Source organism: Lichenostomus cassidix, chromosome 1Ab (assembly GCF_008360975.1).
Source record: "Lichenostomus cassidix isolate B80296 chromosome 1Ab, HeHo_3.0, whole genome shotgun sequence".
NCBI classification, from domain to species: Eukaryota; Metazoa; Chordata; class Aves; order Passeriformes; family Meliphagidae; genus Lichenostomus; species Lichenostomus cassidix.
In genome coordinates this window covers 9,791,605-9,808,378 of record NC_139481.1, presented here as the reverse complement: position 1 = coordinate 9,808,378, position 16,774 = coordinate 9,791,605, and the positions used below count along the sequence as shown (strand labels likewise).

Sequence of the window (16,774 nt, the reverse complement as noted above, 5' to 3'; positions counted from 1 at the left end):
TAGAGTAGTGATTACTTCTCTATAACATAAAATACTTTTGCGGGTGATATTTAACAGGATAAAAATGGTATCTATCATGTGCTTGCATTTTTTTCCCCCAAATGCTTTTAGGAATCAAAACACAACAGTGTTGCTTAAGAGAAGATTAAGGATTTCTATTTAATTAATTAATTATAATGTATTAAGGAGTAGCTCATAGCTGCAGGTGCAGCTGGCTGGGAGCAAGGTGGCCTGGAGTCCTCAGAAGGAGAGGGCTGATGTGGGGGAGGAAAGCCGGGTGGAAGGTGTTGTTCCTGTTGTGAGGAGCAGGCCAGCGGCAGTCAGGGGTGACTGCAGAGTAGCTGTGATTCCCTGAGGTGGAAGGTGCCCCACTGCAGGTGTCCTCGCTGGTGCATGGCCTTGGGCCGCTGACACTGCGGCCACATCTTGCTGTCCGTTTGGTCCAGTTGGAAGGAACTTAAAGTATGAGCATAATTCTCCTCCCAAAATAGATTTCTTTACACTGTCAGTTGGATATGGCTGGTTTGCACCCTTATAAGGTTCTGGGCTGGACACAGAAGCTCTAAAATTCCATTATTGTTGAAATAATTGCTGCAAGCCTTTTAACTTTTGGTGCTTGCTGGGCTGAATACACCAAAGAGTCCCCAGGCCTGGTGGGTTGGATTTCACCTGGAACAGAGGGCTGAGTGCTCCAGTATCCAGTCCCTGAATTTTGTAACTTTTCTTGTCATCAGTATGTTCCTCCTGAGATACAGTCTAACCTGAAACATTAAATTGAATAGCAATTGAAGGTTCAGCGGAAAGTGCTAACAGTCTCTCCTGAACATTAATTTGTGAAAAACTAGGCCTACGTCTTAACTGTGTATATTAGTTTTAAGGTTGCAAGTAGGGGAAGAACAAATAGAAAAGTCTTCCAATTCAATTAACACCAAGAGATCAAGCTGAAAATCACTTTGCCAGTGCACTTGCAGCCTCTGTTCCAGCTCTGTATGAGCATTTCTGTAGAGCACTCAGGACAAAAAGGTTTCTCTGGGTGACCAGTGGCTGTCAGGTGGGTATTGATTCTAATGGCAATTAAAAAAAGTAAAGCCATTCTTCACAGAGTGAATTTCACCTTTTTGCTGATGACTAATTCAAGGCCTACATAGAGTTTAAGTCCCACTCAAACCACTTCAGACAGCCCCAGCTTTTCTTCTGTCTGTCATGTACCATGAGCTATTACTGTAGAAGCCACTGGAAGAAATAATGGGTGCAAAGAATAATTTGTATTGTGCCATCAAAATCACTGGGGTTAACACTTCCGGGACTGCAGATTATTTTGATAATGGAATTTATTTAGTAATTTTTTAATCTTTTCTTATAATATCCTTTCATTTGCAAAATATGCATCTAGGCATGCTATTGTCCAGAAATTAGGCCATGATGAAGTATTAGGATGTGGGAGTTGTCGTGCCCTTGTCTGGAAAAGTGAGAGAGAAGTTGGGAGATTCTTTTTCCCTCAGTCTTGGGTGTAAGAGTAAGAGCCTCTTCAGGTTTCTTCTTCCTTCCATGCCTCAGCACCTCACCTTGTAAGTTGTAGATAACTCTGGTGTTGCCCATGAGACTTCTGTGAGAAACAGCTAATGTCTGAATAAACCACCTACAGCAAATGCACAGCGCAGAACACCAAGCTGGGAAGGGAGAGTTGCTTGGAATGCAGAGCCTGCAGAATTTGGGGGGTCCAGCACTGCTTTGCTAAAGGGGAATCTCGTGGTCTAGATCTGGGAGGCAGCTGCTGTTCTACTCCTTGACTGCCTTTGAATGGAGACTTTCTGTCATAGCTTTAGGAGGACTTGCCTCCCAAAATTCGGTGGTATTCATTACCAAAATGGAAAGGTTTGCCATGAGGTTTCTTTCATCACTGCAATGTTGTAAATTAAGCCCTCTGTTTTATACATTGATAAACAATAGGAGAGACTAAACCACTCAGCATCTGCATCAGTTTACCACAAGTCAAAGTCCTAGTCTGATCAGAACAACTTGAGAGAAATGCTGTGAAATCGCCTGTTCTCTTGTCCTTCCAGTTCAGGATTTTGCAGTGCAAGTAATTAAACTGCAGTATGTTGATAGCATATTAAGATGATATGGGGAAGTTAGTCAGATCATTGCCTAAAAACCCCAAATCCTGAGACAGCCCCCCTGAACCCTTACAGAATACTAGAAAATGACCATGGAAACTAAAACTTACAAATCATAACATTTTATGTGCTCCCTGCAGAACAGAAAGCTGGGAGGCAACTTTTAAAAATAAAGACACAAGCATATTTTACATGATTTGTTTGCTGGCTTCTTTGGTTTCTTTTCTCTCTGACAATTCCCTTGTTTTTATCCTAACACTTGTCTGAATGTAGTTGAGTTTAGGATTTCTTTCTTTTTGCAGCAGCCTCTCCTCTGTTTGTACCAGGAGCTTGGTTTCTGGGAGGCAGGTTTGTGCACACTGGCATTGTGGCCCTGCAGTGGCTGGAGCAGCAGATGTCCTGGTCACTCTGTGTCCAGTGTCCCTTCCCCAAGGGCAGAGCCACCCTGGAGTGCCCCAGACACGCACCGGCTACTCAGCGAGGAGCAACTGAGTGCACAGAGCCACGCTGGTTCCACCGTGTGGGTGGCTCCACAGGCCAGGGTGCTTCAGGAACACTGGAAAAGCTGTTAGGGGTTCGTTTTCTCTGCATTTTCATAAGCATGGCGGTGAAAACCAAATCCTGCAGGGCTTGTGCATAGGACTGACCTGTGCACCCAGCCTGTGGGACTCTCTCTGCCCTCTCTCCATGTCCTCTCCCCTTCTCTCCTCCTCTGCAGCTGCTTGGTGCTGAGTGGGAAACAAGTGCTTTGAATCAAAAGTGGGAATACAGGAATCCTGCAGCCAGACTTCTCTGAAATGTTTCCTAGTATTCCCCTGCCCAATTTGGCACCTTTATAGCCTGATCATTAATGGCTCTGAAAATCTTGGGGTGAGTGCTGCTGGGCCCTAAGTTGTTGCTGGAGTTTATTTCGGTGTCTCCAGCTGGCTCAGCAGTGCTTTTGCTAACTCATAGTCCTGGACTCTCATTCCCCTTTCAGGCCCAGCTGCATATGGATGTCCTGAGCACCAGGGGAGGGCAAGCTTGCCAGGGCAGGCAGCTCCCCTGCCCTGTTTGCAGTGTCAGTTGAGCTCAGATGGGAGAAATTAATGTGATAAACCTGAGCAGAAAAAGGGAAGGTGCAGATGTTCCAGTCTGGGCTGTGGAGTTGGGCAGGGTTTGTAGCCATCTACCTAAGTGAATGCTCCAGGTTTTTGTTCATGCTCTTTGCATGAGACTTCCAAACTTCTGTGTTTGATTTTTTGGGTTTTCTTCCCTCTTTCTTTCTTTCTTTACTCTTTAGGTCAATTCACATCCAGTCTTTGCAACATTCCGGGTAGGCAAAGCTGTGTTTGCAGGCATTGTTTTGCTGGTGCATCTCCTGTGCAGTCAGCGCCCGCCTCGGACCAATGTGCAGGTGGCAGGAAGGCAAAGGAAAAAAAAACTTTGTTCCTCCTTGGTGCAAGGTGTGCTCAAAGGGATGAGCAGGTTTCAGCAGCCTGGAGCAAAGGCCTGGGAGCTCCTGGTGCCACAGCCACACTTACATGGTTTCAGTGCACTTTTTGAGAAACGGACATGTCGATGTTCCAGGAGTTCATTGTCAGAGATAATGAGAGTTGCAAGTACATGAGAGATCTTAGTTAGGAAGAAAATCAATGGTAAAACAATGTTTTAATCTATAGCCTCAGTAAGTCATTTACTTTTGAAATCTAGTTCTGCTCAGATGTGAAACCTTTTCCATTCATGTTTTATTGAATCACATTATTAGAGTAGTAAGTCAGTGTTGGGAAGGTTTTGTTTTGTTTATGTAAGAAGCCCTTCCAATATCTATTCAGACTCCTCACAGCTATTTTCTTTGTGTCTGATTTAAAAAATGGAATTTTTTACAAGAATACTTGAATTTTACTTTGCAATTGGTAAAAGGCTTCTTTTTAGCATGGAATGTACATATTGCAGACTCTTTTTAACTGGAAGCAAAGTTTTGTTTTGATCATATATTTTATGAAGTTACTATTATCACTTATTGTAGATGTGCTGCTGCAAATAATGTGATGACTTGTATGACTTGTACCTCTGTAGGAGTTTTGCAAAGTCTAACACCATGAGGCATTAAACCTCTCCCTAAAATATATGAGAAAAATAGATGACATAAAAAATTTTCTTTGAGAAACAGAGACAGAGAAAAAAATAAGGACAGCTGGGTGAAACATGTTTCTGTTGATTTGAGAATTCGTATTTTATTTTGTCTAGCAATCAAGATGCATTTTTTCTTTTTAGAAAATAAAAATACATCATTTGATTTCCAGTTTGAAAAAACAGAAGCCCTGCGTTTCCATATTCCACAAGGTTTCATTTTGCACTCCGATTTTAATTTTGCGCTTGAGTGTCCTGCTTTCAGTACGAACTTCAGTGTCGAAATCCACTGCTTTTGAACATTTTTCTTTTAAAAGGAGAAAGGTACTGATTTCAGTTCAGATGTGTAACACAACAGACATGCCTCCATGGCTGCTCCTGGGGAGGGAAGAAGCGTGGTAGCTCTGGAATGGCAGCGTCAGACCAGGAGTCCTTGTCTCTGTAGCAGCCCTGGGGTGGTGCTGGGCTGCTGGGCTCATCTTCAGCAGCCCTCTGTGCTCTCCTGTTCACTCTACCTCTGTTTCATTTGCCTCATCTGTGGCACAATCTCCTCTAAAGAGCTCGAGCTTCAGATGAAAATGCAGTTCGCAGGCAGAAAGGAACTGCAGTAAAAGTAGTTGTACTACTAGTTCATCCTATGATTAATAGCAAGACTTGCTTAGAAGTTAGTCTTTGATTTCCTCTGTTTAATTGTAGCCCTAAGTGAAATGGGTTTTTGATTTATAGAAAATGCAAAATTGGGTACAGAAAGTTTTAAATTACAGTAACAGTAAAAAAATTCCCACAATAATCATCCCATATTGTTTCAATTCAAAAGAGCTAGGGCTTGATTTGTGTGGGAAGGAACCCATAGCAGCCAAGTTCCACATTTGTAACTGGGGAGAGGGGAGGATCAATTACCCTCTTTTGAGGGTATTAAAGCATGCCTGAACTTCACTATCTAATACTTTTATCATATATTCCTCTCTGGAAGGGTGTGTTGATCAATTAATTTAGAATAGCTCTTTTCTTACATGGATGCCACGTAACAGCAAATAGAAAAATTGTGTTCAAATATACGAGAGCATTGGTTAAAAAAGTAGAAGCTTTAGGAGCAGCAATGGCTTGTAATCATGATGGAAAACTGATCTATTCTGTTTTATAATATTTGCTTTATGCAGAATGGTGCAATATACTGTGGAAGTTCTAACAGCTGTAGTTCAATAACAGTAGCTTTTATAATAGCAGTTTAATTCCTAAGCTGCTTTTTGGAAGTTCTGCATGGCTGATCTCACTTTTGCTGCACCACATATATGTTGACTTTTTCTTTCATTAGACTGCAATGCCTATGTGTGTTTACAGCAATAATCCTAGATGTTGAAATCCGGGATAGTCAAAATATATTCAGTATTTTTGAAGCTGTTCTGGGATAAATGACTTCCCTTTAATGGGGTGAGACCAAATTCTGCTCTATTTACAGGGGTAAATGCTGAAAAACACTGATCTGACCTGTGAAAGTTTGCATGCGTGTTCCTGAGAATAGGAGTTTTGGCCCTTTAGATTTGCTTTTTTGTGTACCGCAACACAGTTAAAAATAATTCTGAAAATAATAATGCAGTTGTTATTCTGTTGGCCAGATTGGTGGTTTTTAAATCCTGCTTCACAGTCTCTCCTCACATGGAGTTATATTCTGAACACACAGAGTTTATAGTTTGAATATAAAATGCTGCTTCTATTCCATTTGATTTAGCATGACCAAGATGCAAAAACTAAACATACAGCATAGTATTGGTCCATTTATAAGAATTTTCAAATTGTACCGCACTTCTTGGATAATTTATTGTTGTAGGATTTTAAAGTCAGGTAAGCTCTGCATTTGTGCTATAGCCTGACAGTTTAATCAAGATACAAATTTAGAAACAAATCAGCACTGTCTTTTATATAGTGCCTCTAAATCCATGGTAATTGGTACCAGACCTCGCTAAGAGGAAAGGATCGCCGTTTCATGCTACCAATACCAGTGGGTGTTGCTCCCCAGCTGCATCTTATAAGAGAAGATGCAAAAGAAACTAAAGGATCCCCACATGGATTTTTCTGTAATGTACCTTTTGCAGAGTACGAGGTTGATAGCAAATTCCCTTGAATTTAGTGTGCTGTAAATAGTGCCATATGTTCTGCACGCTTTAACTCTTACCTTTTGAGAGCGCTGGGCAGTTTTTAATTCAGCTTTCTTGACTTTGTAGTTTCGAAACATTTAAAAAACCCAAGAGCTTTTACTCTGCAGACTCAAAACAGGGAGGGGAGAGCTCAAGTGCTGCTGGTGCCTAGCCTGGCTGCCTCAGGACTCTGCCAGAGGCCTGTTTCGGGGAGCTGTGCCGTGCCAGGACGTCCCTTGCAGCACAAGCTCGTCCCTGCGCTCGGCTGCAGCGTATCCGAGCTATAGGCTGAGGCTGTGTGCGCTGGCAGCACAGATGGAGTGTGCTCTCATTAGGACTGTTTGTTGCCTGTTGGAACACACAGCATATTTCTACCGTGGCATCAACAGTTTCTAAGAACTGAGGTCAAAATAAACAGGTTGCAGTTGGATTCAGGAACAGTCTGGGAAACAACTTGAAATTCCCTGCTTAGGCATAACCGTATTCCTAGATAGGTGGGTAAAAAGGCATTCTCATAGCAAGGGCTCATCCAAATTGATGCTTAGTGTATGCAGACCAGTGTGGAGTTACAGGGGCACAGTCAGCAAATTTTCTACAGCTATTGATGCATGTATGCAAAATGGACCTTATTTGGAATAAATAACCAGATTTAAGCACAGTTTCTCCCGGTCTTTGTGGTACCTGAGCAAAGTGCAAGCGATGTCCTGGTGCCCATTTGGGAAGTGCCTGTTGTAAGCAGGCCCAGCCCCTGTGCAGGAGCAAGGCTGAGGCACTGGCAGAGAGCCTCTGGCCAACTTGCTGGAAGCTGCTCTGAGCTGCTCCTGCCCCAAACTCCCCACCCCAGCCTTTCCCTGGGGATTAGTGCTTCCTCAGCAAAACCCACACCTGAGCTGCCTCGTTGCAAACCCACAGGTCCGGCTCTGCCCCTTGGAAGCTCCCGTGTCCCTGCAGAGGTCTGAGCCCGAGGATTCAGCGTGGAGAGCCCTCGTGTCCAGCAGCAGGTGGAGCAGGGAAAGGGGACTGCGGTGTGTGACAGCGAGGTTCACCAGTGCCCCTTCCAGCAGGGTAAGTATGGGGTCAGCCCAGACACACTCACATTCCAGGTGACAGTCCCTGGCCCCACAGGCATAAGCTGAGTTATAGCCAGGGATATCAGTGAAAGCAGGGTTTAATTTGTATTGTTTAAAAAGCCAGCAAAATTGTATGTAACAAGACAAATACTTGTGATGATTTTGGCTTGAGTAGAGATGTAAATAGATTTGCTTCCTGACAGAATCAGCAACAGTCACTTGGAAAGGTTTACTCATATTTACCTGGTCACAGTTCATTTACGGCCAAAGGAACTATCTCCTGTTTGTTGAGCTGCAAACACACAAAGGCATAGCAAGCAGCTTGATGTTAGAAAATGTTCTCATGGGTTTAGTTAGAAAATGTTCTCATAGGATTTGGGGGTTTTTGGTGGGGACGCTTAAATGTAACTCTAGTTTCAGTGGTTAAAATTAAAAAACAAAATTACTTTTTCCTTTTCAGAAATGAAACATTATTGAGCTGTATGGTATGCGTAACAGTAAATGACTACTACAGATATGTCTAGGGGACTAGTGAAAAGAGGTATCAAAAGAATTATGAAAATTATGAAGACTAATATGGAAAGATGTGTATAATTCTCTAAAAGAAAGGGTAAAGAAGAAAGCCTTCCCATATTCCTTGTTGCTACAAGTTTACTGCAGTTGCCATTCTTACTTCCCATGTCACGAGATGTTCAGTGGTCTGTATTACAACCACAGTAACAACATTATCCTGCCTTACTTTTCCACAGTGACAGGGAAACAGAACTCCTAGAATACTTTTTCTAAGGGATGATCTTACTGTTCTTCATCAGGTTTTCTTGGTTCTTGCTGCTTTTCTTCGTATTCCCCTATACACAGTATGTGTGTATCAATGTGCCTTTCCATCCTTGACCCTGGTGGCTCTTGTGCAGCCTCATTCATCCTGACCTAGCACCTCTTCCCTGCTCACAGGCAGCTGCTGAGTCTCAAGCTCTTCTCTGACTCTGAATGCAGTTGGGAAAGCTCTCCTCCCCCCCACTTTTAAGTTGGCTCTCAGAGCCCATCGCAGATGGTCTGTACCTCATACATAATAAAGATTTTTTTCTTCTGAGGCGGGTTTCTGTGAATGTGAGAGGCAGACAGTCTGGCAAGCTTAGACCTGTGTTTTTATATTTTTTATAAGTGAGCCTTGAGGGATTTGTTTGCCATAGTTTGGAACTCCTTAATAGCTTATGGAGCTCAGTAATATCTTAGTTCCAGAGGCTGGAACCTGATTTGTCCATTTGATATTTTCTTAGGGGAAATTATACATGTTGGCAAAGCAAACTTAAGGCCCAGCTGGACAAGACAAAGAAATGTGGCAGAATCATTCCAGAAACTAAAGGAGCTGCTTTAGAAAGGTGGTCCTCTAATAGAGTGTGGTAGGCTTGTGCTAACTGTGCGTGAGAGTTGCTTTGGGGTCACCGGTTATAGCTGTGTATTTCATACTAGTGAGTTCCCTCTGTGCTATTCTTAGACTTGAGCAGTGAAGTCTGTGTACCAAAATGTCCCCAGGACCTCATGTAAGAGCCTAAGGAGCATTTTGAAATGTCAGATGGTTTGGGTTCTAGATAGCTCAACACTGCTGCTTCCTAGTTCCTTTGTGTATGGTTGTGTTGGTGGTGTTATTCCCAGCATTCCAGGGGCCATAAAAACAGGTCCAAGGCTGGAGATCTGCTTCATGGGCTCTGGGTTTTTGTTCTGCATGGAAGCTGCCATAGGGCTGTTCCTGATCCCTGCAGTATGTTTTGGGAGCTGAAAATGTAAAACACGAAGGAGGAAAGTAATGGAAATATATTTATACCAAGAGTTTCAGCAGCTGATTTGACCCCAGTAAGAAAGGATATGTCAAGGTCAGATATGGGGTTGTAGGTTTTAAAAGATATGTTGCTCATGATGAAGAAAACCTTTTCTACAGGTATTTCACTCCTCTGTTGAGCATGTTAAATGCTGGGGGCAGGGGTTACTCATTGGATAAGAACAATTACAGTCCAAAACCAACCCGTGGACTGTGGAGTATTTGCTAAAATACTTTGGGGTTCAATTGTCTGAAACTGTTGGCTCTTAGAGAGAAAAAAATCTCCCTGGTGTCAGATAAGACACTTTTCCAGGGCCCAAAGGGTGTCAAGAGAAAGGGTCTCCATGAAGTGAACAGAGCAAATAAATTCTTCTGAGAAGAGATGAGCTCCAGAGAACATTGCAGTTAGGTAGCAATGGTCAGCAGCACAGGGTCAGTTATAGGCTCATCCTTCAGGGTAGAAAGGACCTTGGGAAGCATACAGTCCAGCCTCCTGCTCAAAGCAGGGCCAGCTCTGAGACCAGCTGGCTCAAGGTTTCATTCAGTTGGGTCATGAGAGCCTCCAGTCATGGAGACTGCACAGCCTCTGTGTGCAGCCCCTTCCTCTGCTTGGCTGACTTTACAGCAGAAGGGTTTTCCATTATTTCCAACCTGAACCTCTCATATTTCAAATTCTGTGTTGTCCCTTGTTCTCCCACCACACCCCACTGTGAATAGCCTGGCTCTGGCTTCTCTTAGCCTCCCCTAGGTGTGGAGAGGCTGTCACCAAAACCTTCCCAGGTCCCTTAGCCCCTTCTCACAGGGCTGATGGCCATCATGGGGGTCCTTGTCCTTCTGCCTGCCCTGCAGTGATGCTCAGCAGGCTGAGGAGTGGCACAGGAGCCTCTGAGGTCAATGCTGGGGCTGACCCTGCAGTCCCATGGGATGTTGGCACCAGCACAGGCTGGGTGGCTGCCTGGGAGCTGCACTGCTCTGGCCCAGCCCCCTCAAGGGCTGTGGGTATTTTTGCTGACCATCAGCTGGAAGCAGTGCCAGGAGCTGATGCTGTTGGCTGGCCTGGCCTTGGCCTTCACAGCAGATTCCTGGGCTAATAGTGTGGCGTTACTAATTTCAGGTATTAATTTAGAAAAATATTAGCTTGGATTTGAAAACCATGGCATAGTTTAAATGCTAGAACATGTTGAAGCACTGTAGAGTTTTTTGCTGGGTGGTTTTTGAGCTGCTGAGGTACAGGTTTTAAGCATAAAACACGAGGGTTAGAGATATACTTAGTCTTAAAAATTGTTAAGTGTCATGTAATTGCATAACTGCAGAACCCAAGGCTTTAAGAACAATACTTAGTATCATGAAATTGTGATTTGATTTTAAAATTAAGCAACATCGATAAGATCAAGAGTCTGCTGCTTTTGTAAAGCAAATGTTCATCTAAGAGGGGTTTTTTCAAATAGTGAACCATATCTGTAAAGTTCTGAAATGATAGCTGCTATTATATGCTCATCTGCTTGGCACAGTAATTAAAGTATACATTAATGCTCTGAGACACGTGTTTAGAAATATGGATTGAAATTAATCCTTCTGCCCCATAGAAATTGCTTGCTGAGTCCAACAGCACGTGTTGCTATAGAAAGTTGTGAATTTGTGTTTGGTACGTGAGTGCAGTTACAGTTAGTATTTTGTATGTTCTATTAAATATAATTTAAATACAAAAATACATCTAATTTTATTAAAGATATGGGGGGGTTATTTACATATTCATCCAGTCTTGGACAAGCATTTTTACAGGTAGAACTTGCACTGTAACAACTGCTAAAGATGGAATTGTCACGCTGCTCAAATACTGCTGAAGGAGTCTTTGAGGTATCTGCAAGCATTGTTCAAGCAGGGCAGGAGGAATTGCTGCCTCTGTGAGGTGTGGCTCACCCAGGGCCAGGCTGGTCCCTCACAGAGCCCCAGTGCAGGATAGCCTTGTGCCAAGCTGAGCTGAGGCCCTTGGCTGCTGGGAGAGAGTGAGAGTTCTGCAGCCACTGATGAGTTTTATGTTAGGGTTATGTCGATTCCATCTCCAGCTTCCTGGACACAGCACAGTTGTCCTTAGGAAGTCTCCAGTGTGTTTACAGCCCAGCAGTTCCCAAGTGAGGTGCCACCTCTGCCTGTACCACGGTTACTCTGCCTGCCAGAAAAACTTGGTGATAAATATTGCCCAAGATGCTTGAGAGGCCATGATGTCACCCCTGCACCAGGCAATTCCCGAGGCCAGGTTTGCTCTGTTATTTTCCAGGCTACATGAGCTGTGAGGCACAGAGCAGGTGTGGGTCTGAAATGCACTGAAAACCCACAGTGTGCGGCTCTCAGCACTGCTGCTGTCCTGCTCCAGTGCAGGCGACTGCTCTGCAGCCTCAGCCCATGCAGGGAGCACTTGGAGCTGCTGCTGCTCCTGCTGGCACAGGACAGTGTCCTGACAAAGAGCTCCGTGCAGTGCCACAGGGAAGCTCACGGGCTGAGAGGGAGAACATCGAGCAGTGGGTTGAGGACACAAAAAGGGCAAAAACGTTGTCTGGGGGAATTGTTTGAGAATCGCTGCCCTTGTGAACTTCAAATGTTTGCACAAAAAATGTCTTGTTCTTCCCTGCCTGGGACTCCCAACATAAGACCCAGTTAAAAAAAATGGATGTTTTTGCAGAGCTCTGACTTCTAAACTCTTGCTGGTGCAAATACCTCTTTGTTCAAGATCTAAATGCAGTGTGCAGGCAGCCTTTCTCTTACAGCTAATTTTGATATCCTGCCCCAGAGTTACAAAAGCAGAGGAAAGAAAATGCTTACAGACATTTACTGCTTCAGTTGATACATATTTGCCTGTTTCTTGGTGGTGAAAGTTGTTATTTTTGTTGTTTTTGCAGCGTAGCAGCCTGGATGTAGTCACCCTGTCAGGAGTGTGAAATTTACAGCAGAAATCATTTTAACACTGGAAAAGCTCTTACTCATCTGACCCATCATTCAAAATGTGTGATGAAAGTCACCAAGCAGAAGTTTTCCATCCCACTGTCTGCAGGACTCCTGCAGGTCTTCTGAAACTTAAGGTAAGATTTAAAAAAACAACAAACAATGTAGTTGCAAAGTAGAAGCTGATGCAAAGCATGAAGGTAGAAATCTAGGGCAGAGAGGATCCTGCTTGTGCATTGACATCTGTCTATTGGAGCAATGGCATTGTGAGAAAATGTCAATGCGATATTTGTTTAAATAATCAAAGCAGAAAGAACAGTAAGCCCAAGTTTACTACCAGAATTAAATATATATAAATGTATATATAAAGAAATTGCTTAGTATTAAAAAACGAAAGCATGTATTATGTTTTCATTATTCTTTTGAAAATATGTGTCAAAGTACAGAAGTGTTTAAATATGAAAAATAAGTGTTAGTGTAAGCAGGGAAATCAGGAAGCACTGACTAGGACAATGTATTTTGCCTTTCTTAGCTCCTGAGAAATAGCTGCGATATTTGCAGTGTGTACAGTTTGTGCCATTGCTTGTCCCTAGTGCTTTTGGTTTGTATTTTGTAGAGGTGACAATTATCTTACATTCAGTGAATTAAACTCTTCCAGTGTATGTCCTTATTGCTCTGTCAGTGTAGTACAGGCAGCTGGGCTGTCATCAGGATCCCTTCTCCATGACTGGAGTCCTAAGATTTTAAATAAAGAGCATTTTCCAGAGACTACCAATATGTTCGCTTACACATGACATTTTTTCTCCTGCTTGTTTCAGGTCACATATATAACTAAAACACATTCCAGAAAGCTTGTTTTCTAAATGCATGTTGGGCACAGTTGCTGATGTTGCAGGTGTTCACATTCAGGACAGTATAAAATGCTGCTTATGACAAATGACAAATAATGGAATGCTCACTTCATAGCCTTAGGAGTTTGGCCAGGACCTACAAACAATTATTTTTCATTTGTTTATAGTGAGACAAGTTTATAATTAAGACAGTAATGGGCGTAAGCATTCTTGCAGCCTTTGTAGCTCATCTTTCTTGTGAGCATCAAAGAGAATATTTGTGGTAGAATGCATAGCAGTCAGTAATAAGTGTGGGGGAATCAACAGCATGCAGATTCATTTGTTTATTTATTTATTGAATCTGGTTATTCCCTATCCTCCCATCATCTGTTTCTCTGCAATAAAGGCAAAGCATGCCTGTTTTCTCTCCTTGCTATCACTCCAAATGCTATAGATAAGAATGATAGCTGGAGACAAATCCCACACTGTGCACCCCAGAACACCAGAGGTATTAATGAACACAGCAAAGACTTGTGTAACCATTACATCAGTGTCCTATTTCTGGAAATGACTACTGTAAATTACCATTTGGCTGAGGAATCCATCGTGCTGATCTGGAGCCTGCATGGCCCAACTGTGGATTACATCAAGGACATGAAAAAGCTGCCCAGGAATCCTGGCACACGATGATATTTTTTTGTTTTGCATAGGAAACCTGTGTGTTCATGCATACATGTGTATAAATATGTAAAGTGGTTTGGATTGCCTGTGTCTGGGGACAGAGCCCTGTATGTGACAGACCTTTCAACATCAGGGGTTGTACATCTTTTGTGTCAGCTCTGAGACAGTTGAGATGAGCTGAAATGTCAGTCTTGGAGGGTCACTGGTGTGTGAAAGTTTCCACAGCACAGTTTCTCTAAGGGCCCTTGGAATCGAGGATTTGAGTCCTCTCACAGCTTGGTCCAAACCAGCTTGTGTTTATTGGCTGTGAAGCCTATTTATCCCTGCAGCATGTGGGGACACCAGTTTGGGGCTGTGTATTGCTGAAAAGGTACTTGGGGTCAGGAGTTTTGAGGGCTTAAATAATTATATAGAGGGAGGACTTCTATTGAGGAAATGTTACCAGTTTGCTGATTTTTGTCTCGGTTTATGTCTTTAATTAGTGCCAGTGGTGTTAAAAACTGAGATTTATGTCCGTATATTTTACACTGAATTTAAAACATAAATATCTCTTTGTAAGAATCTTCTTTTTAAAAATGGAGAGAAAGAAAAAATACTAGGGTGGTTAAGAGGTGGTTGTTCTTACTAAGAAAACAGTGAGATATTACTGCTGCCTCTGACGTATATAAGTCTAGTAATACATGTATCTCTTTAGGACTAGACTTCAGAATAAATTGCAAGATCAGAAACTAAATTAAAATCTTCTAAAACTTGATCCTCATGTATTTTTAAGAAGTCGTCTATTCCAAGAACTCTAACATATGAAGTCTTGTTAAGGTTAAAGTCTCTGCAGGCAGAAGTTCATTTTTTTGAGGAAGAAACCCAGTTAACAATAAAATCAGGTAATGCCCAATGATATTGTCACAAATAGTGAATTAAAATAAATTTGTGGTCAGAACATCATCAGTGTGTACAATAAATAATAGCTGAGGGGAAGGGCTGCCCCTGTGCTTGTTAAATTGCTTGAAAGTTAATTTGGATGTGTTCAGGTAAAGAAAGAGGTTTGGTTGTGTGGGATTTTTGTTTTTCCCCTCAGCTGCAGGTTTCTTTGTAATTCCACAAGAAGTAGAATCATTTGGGCTTTTCAGACCCACCTGTGAAAAGCAGATACCCTTGTATACAAGTGGTCTTCACTCAGCTGGTGAGCAATGAATACAGAGAATGGACAGTGCAGTTGCTCCAATATTAAATTGCTCTTGTGAGCCTTTCAAGCTGGATTTCTTTCCAGCCCACAGGAAATGACTGATAATCCTTTTTTCTTTTTTTTTCTTTTTCCCAGAGAAGGAATGCGCTGGGGTAGAAATACAGTATGTAACACAGAGATTAATACATATCCTTAAGTTAGATAATTGTAAAGGTATTGACTTTCTGCAGCTAAAATGAGAGTTGTAAAACCAGGGAAGTTAATTATGGGAGAGCCTGGTTGCCTCTTATTGTCATTGTTACGAGTTCCTTAGAATATTGCCAAACTTAAAATATTTGGGGTGAGCTTTCAGTGCTGAATATATTATTCAAACTTGCTGTCATAGGCAAGTTCAGTCATAACAGTTCACTTTTCCTGAGCAGAGGGCAGCCTTGCCTTTGGCATTTTCTAAATTCCGAGAACTTTGTGCTTTAACTATGACCTTTTTCTTCTCTAAAGAAAATCTTCATTTGAACACTCAGCTGGCTGATTCAATCTCCAGCTGAAAAATGATCACGAGATGAGTGTGTGTTCCTTAGAATTTGGTCCTGTTTCTGATGGGTTTTAAAAAGCACTGACAGCTTTAGCTAAGCACAGCGGTGGTTTGCAGTATGTGGCTCTTTGTCTCTGTACAGGAATCCTGTGCAGGAGGTCCTGTGAGAAAAAGCTCTATCAAACATTGGGAAAAAAAAGGAATTTTATTTTAAGATTTTAAGGAACAAAAAGATCTCACAAGAAATAGCATAAGAGGATGCTTAAACTTTCTGGTACCAGGAGAAAGGTAGAACAGCAGTAATGTTAATTTAGAGCATTTTGGGCAAGTCATGCTCTTTCTTGGTGATTTTGCTGTGTGTTGTGGTCTTTATTTTTATTAAATGTATTTTTTTTTTAAATTACCAAACAGGTTGCCAAGTACTTTCGTAGTCTCATAGTATTACTTTGCTACTTCCAATAACTTGCTTATATTAATAATCAATGAAACCAAATTTTTAAATAAACGATGATTAGCATATGTGAATTCTTGCCCCTGGAAGCTCCATACCCAGCTAAAACAAAATGTAAGATAGATAGACATGAAATAAGTTGATACTCCTGTATTTAAAGCCTCCAGGAGCATCATTTCTCTGTAGATGATGAAATGAGATGGCTGGGTTTTCCCACCTGCTTGACAAAGCTGCTCTGGATGGAAGGGAGGTTTCTGGAAGTTCCTGTATCCTCATCAGGTGCAGCGAGTGCTTTCCTGGTGGGAGTGCCAGGAGGTGACCCACACACCCACAGTGCTAGGGACTGGAAGCAGTGCCTGTTGAACTGGCTGGGAAGAGGTGTGCTGCTTTTAACAGGACAATTCAGGACATCTCTGGTCAGTCTTTAATTCTTCCTTTACACAGAACCACAGAATCACAGAACTGTGGAATGGTTTGGGTTGGAAGGACCTTAAAGCTCATCCAGTGCCACCCCTGCCACAGACAGGGACACTTTGCACTGTCCCAGGCTGCTCCAAGCCTGTCCAACCTGGCCATGGACACTCGCAGGGATGCAGGGGCAGCCACAGCTTCTCTGGGCACCCTGTGCCAGGGCCTCAAACCCTCACAGGGAAGAATTTCTTTACAATATCCCATCTATCCCTGCCCTCTGTCAGTGTGAAGCCTTTCTCTCTTTTCCTGTCACTTCTCTTTCTTCAGGCGGCCTGAGAGGAGGGACATTGGCTTTTAAGAAACCCAGTTCAGACGCTGAGTAAAGCCCCACCAGTTCTGAGGTCATTGTCTCCCTCGTCTCACATTTTCAGAGACTTCAGGCACTTCCAGCCCAATGTGTCTGTCAGGGAATTGTAGCAATTCTTGAGATGAGTAG

At 42.7% G+C, this 16,774-nt stretch overlaps 1 protein-coding gene across 1 annotated transcript in view; it reads left to right on the top strand.

Annotated features, from left to right (window-relative positions):
- The window catches only part of LOC146442913 (uncharacterized), a 242,798-nt gene that overhangs the window by 157,627 nt on the left and 68,397 nt on the right, over positions 1–16,774 (top strand). The window contains exons 7-8 of the mRNA XM_085049734.1: positions 7,277–7,429; positions 12,148–12,327. Of these exons, the coding sequence (XP_084905860.1) occupies positions 7,277–7,429; positions 12,148–12,186 (192 nt within the window). The 3' untranslated portion in view covers positions 12,187–12,327. The remainder of the gene's footprint in view (positions 1–7,276; positions 7,430–12,147; positions 12,328–16,774) is intronic.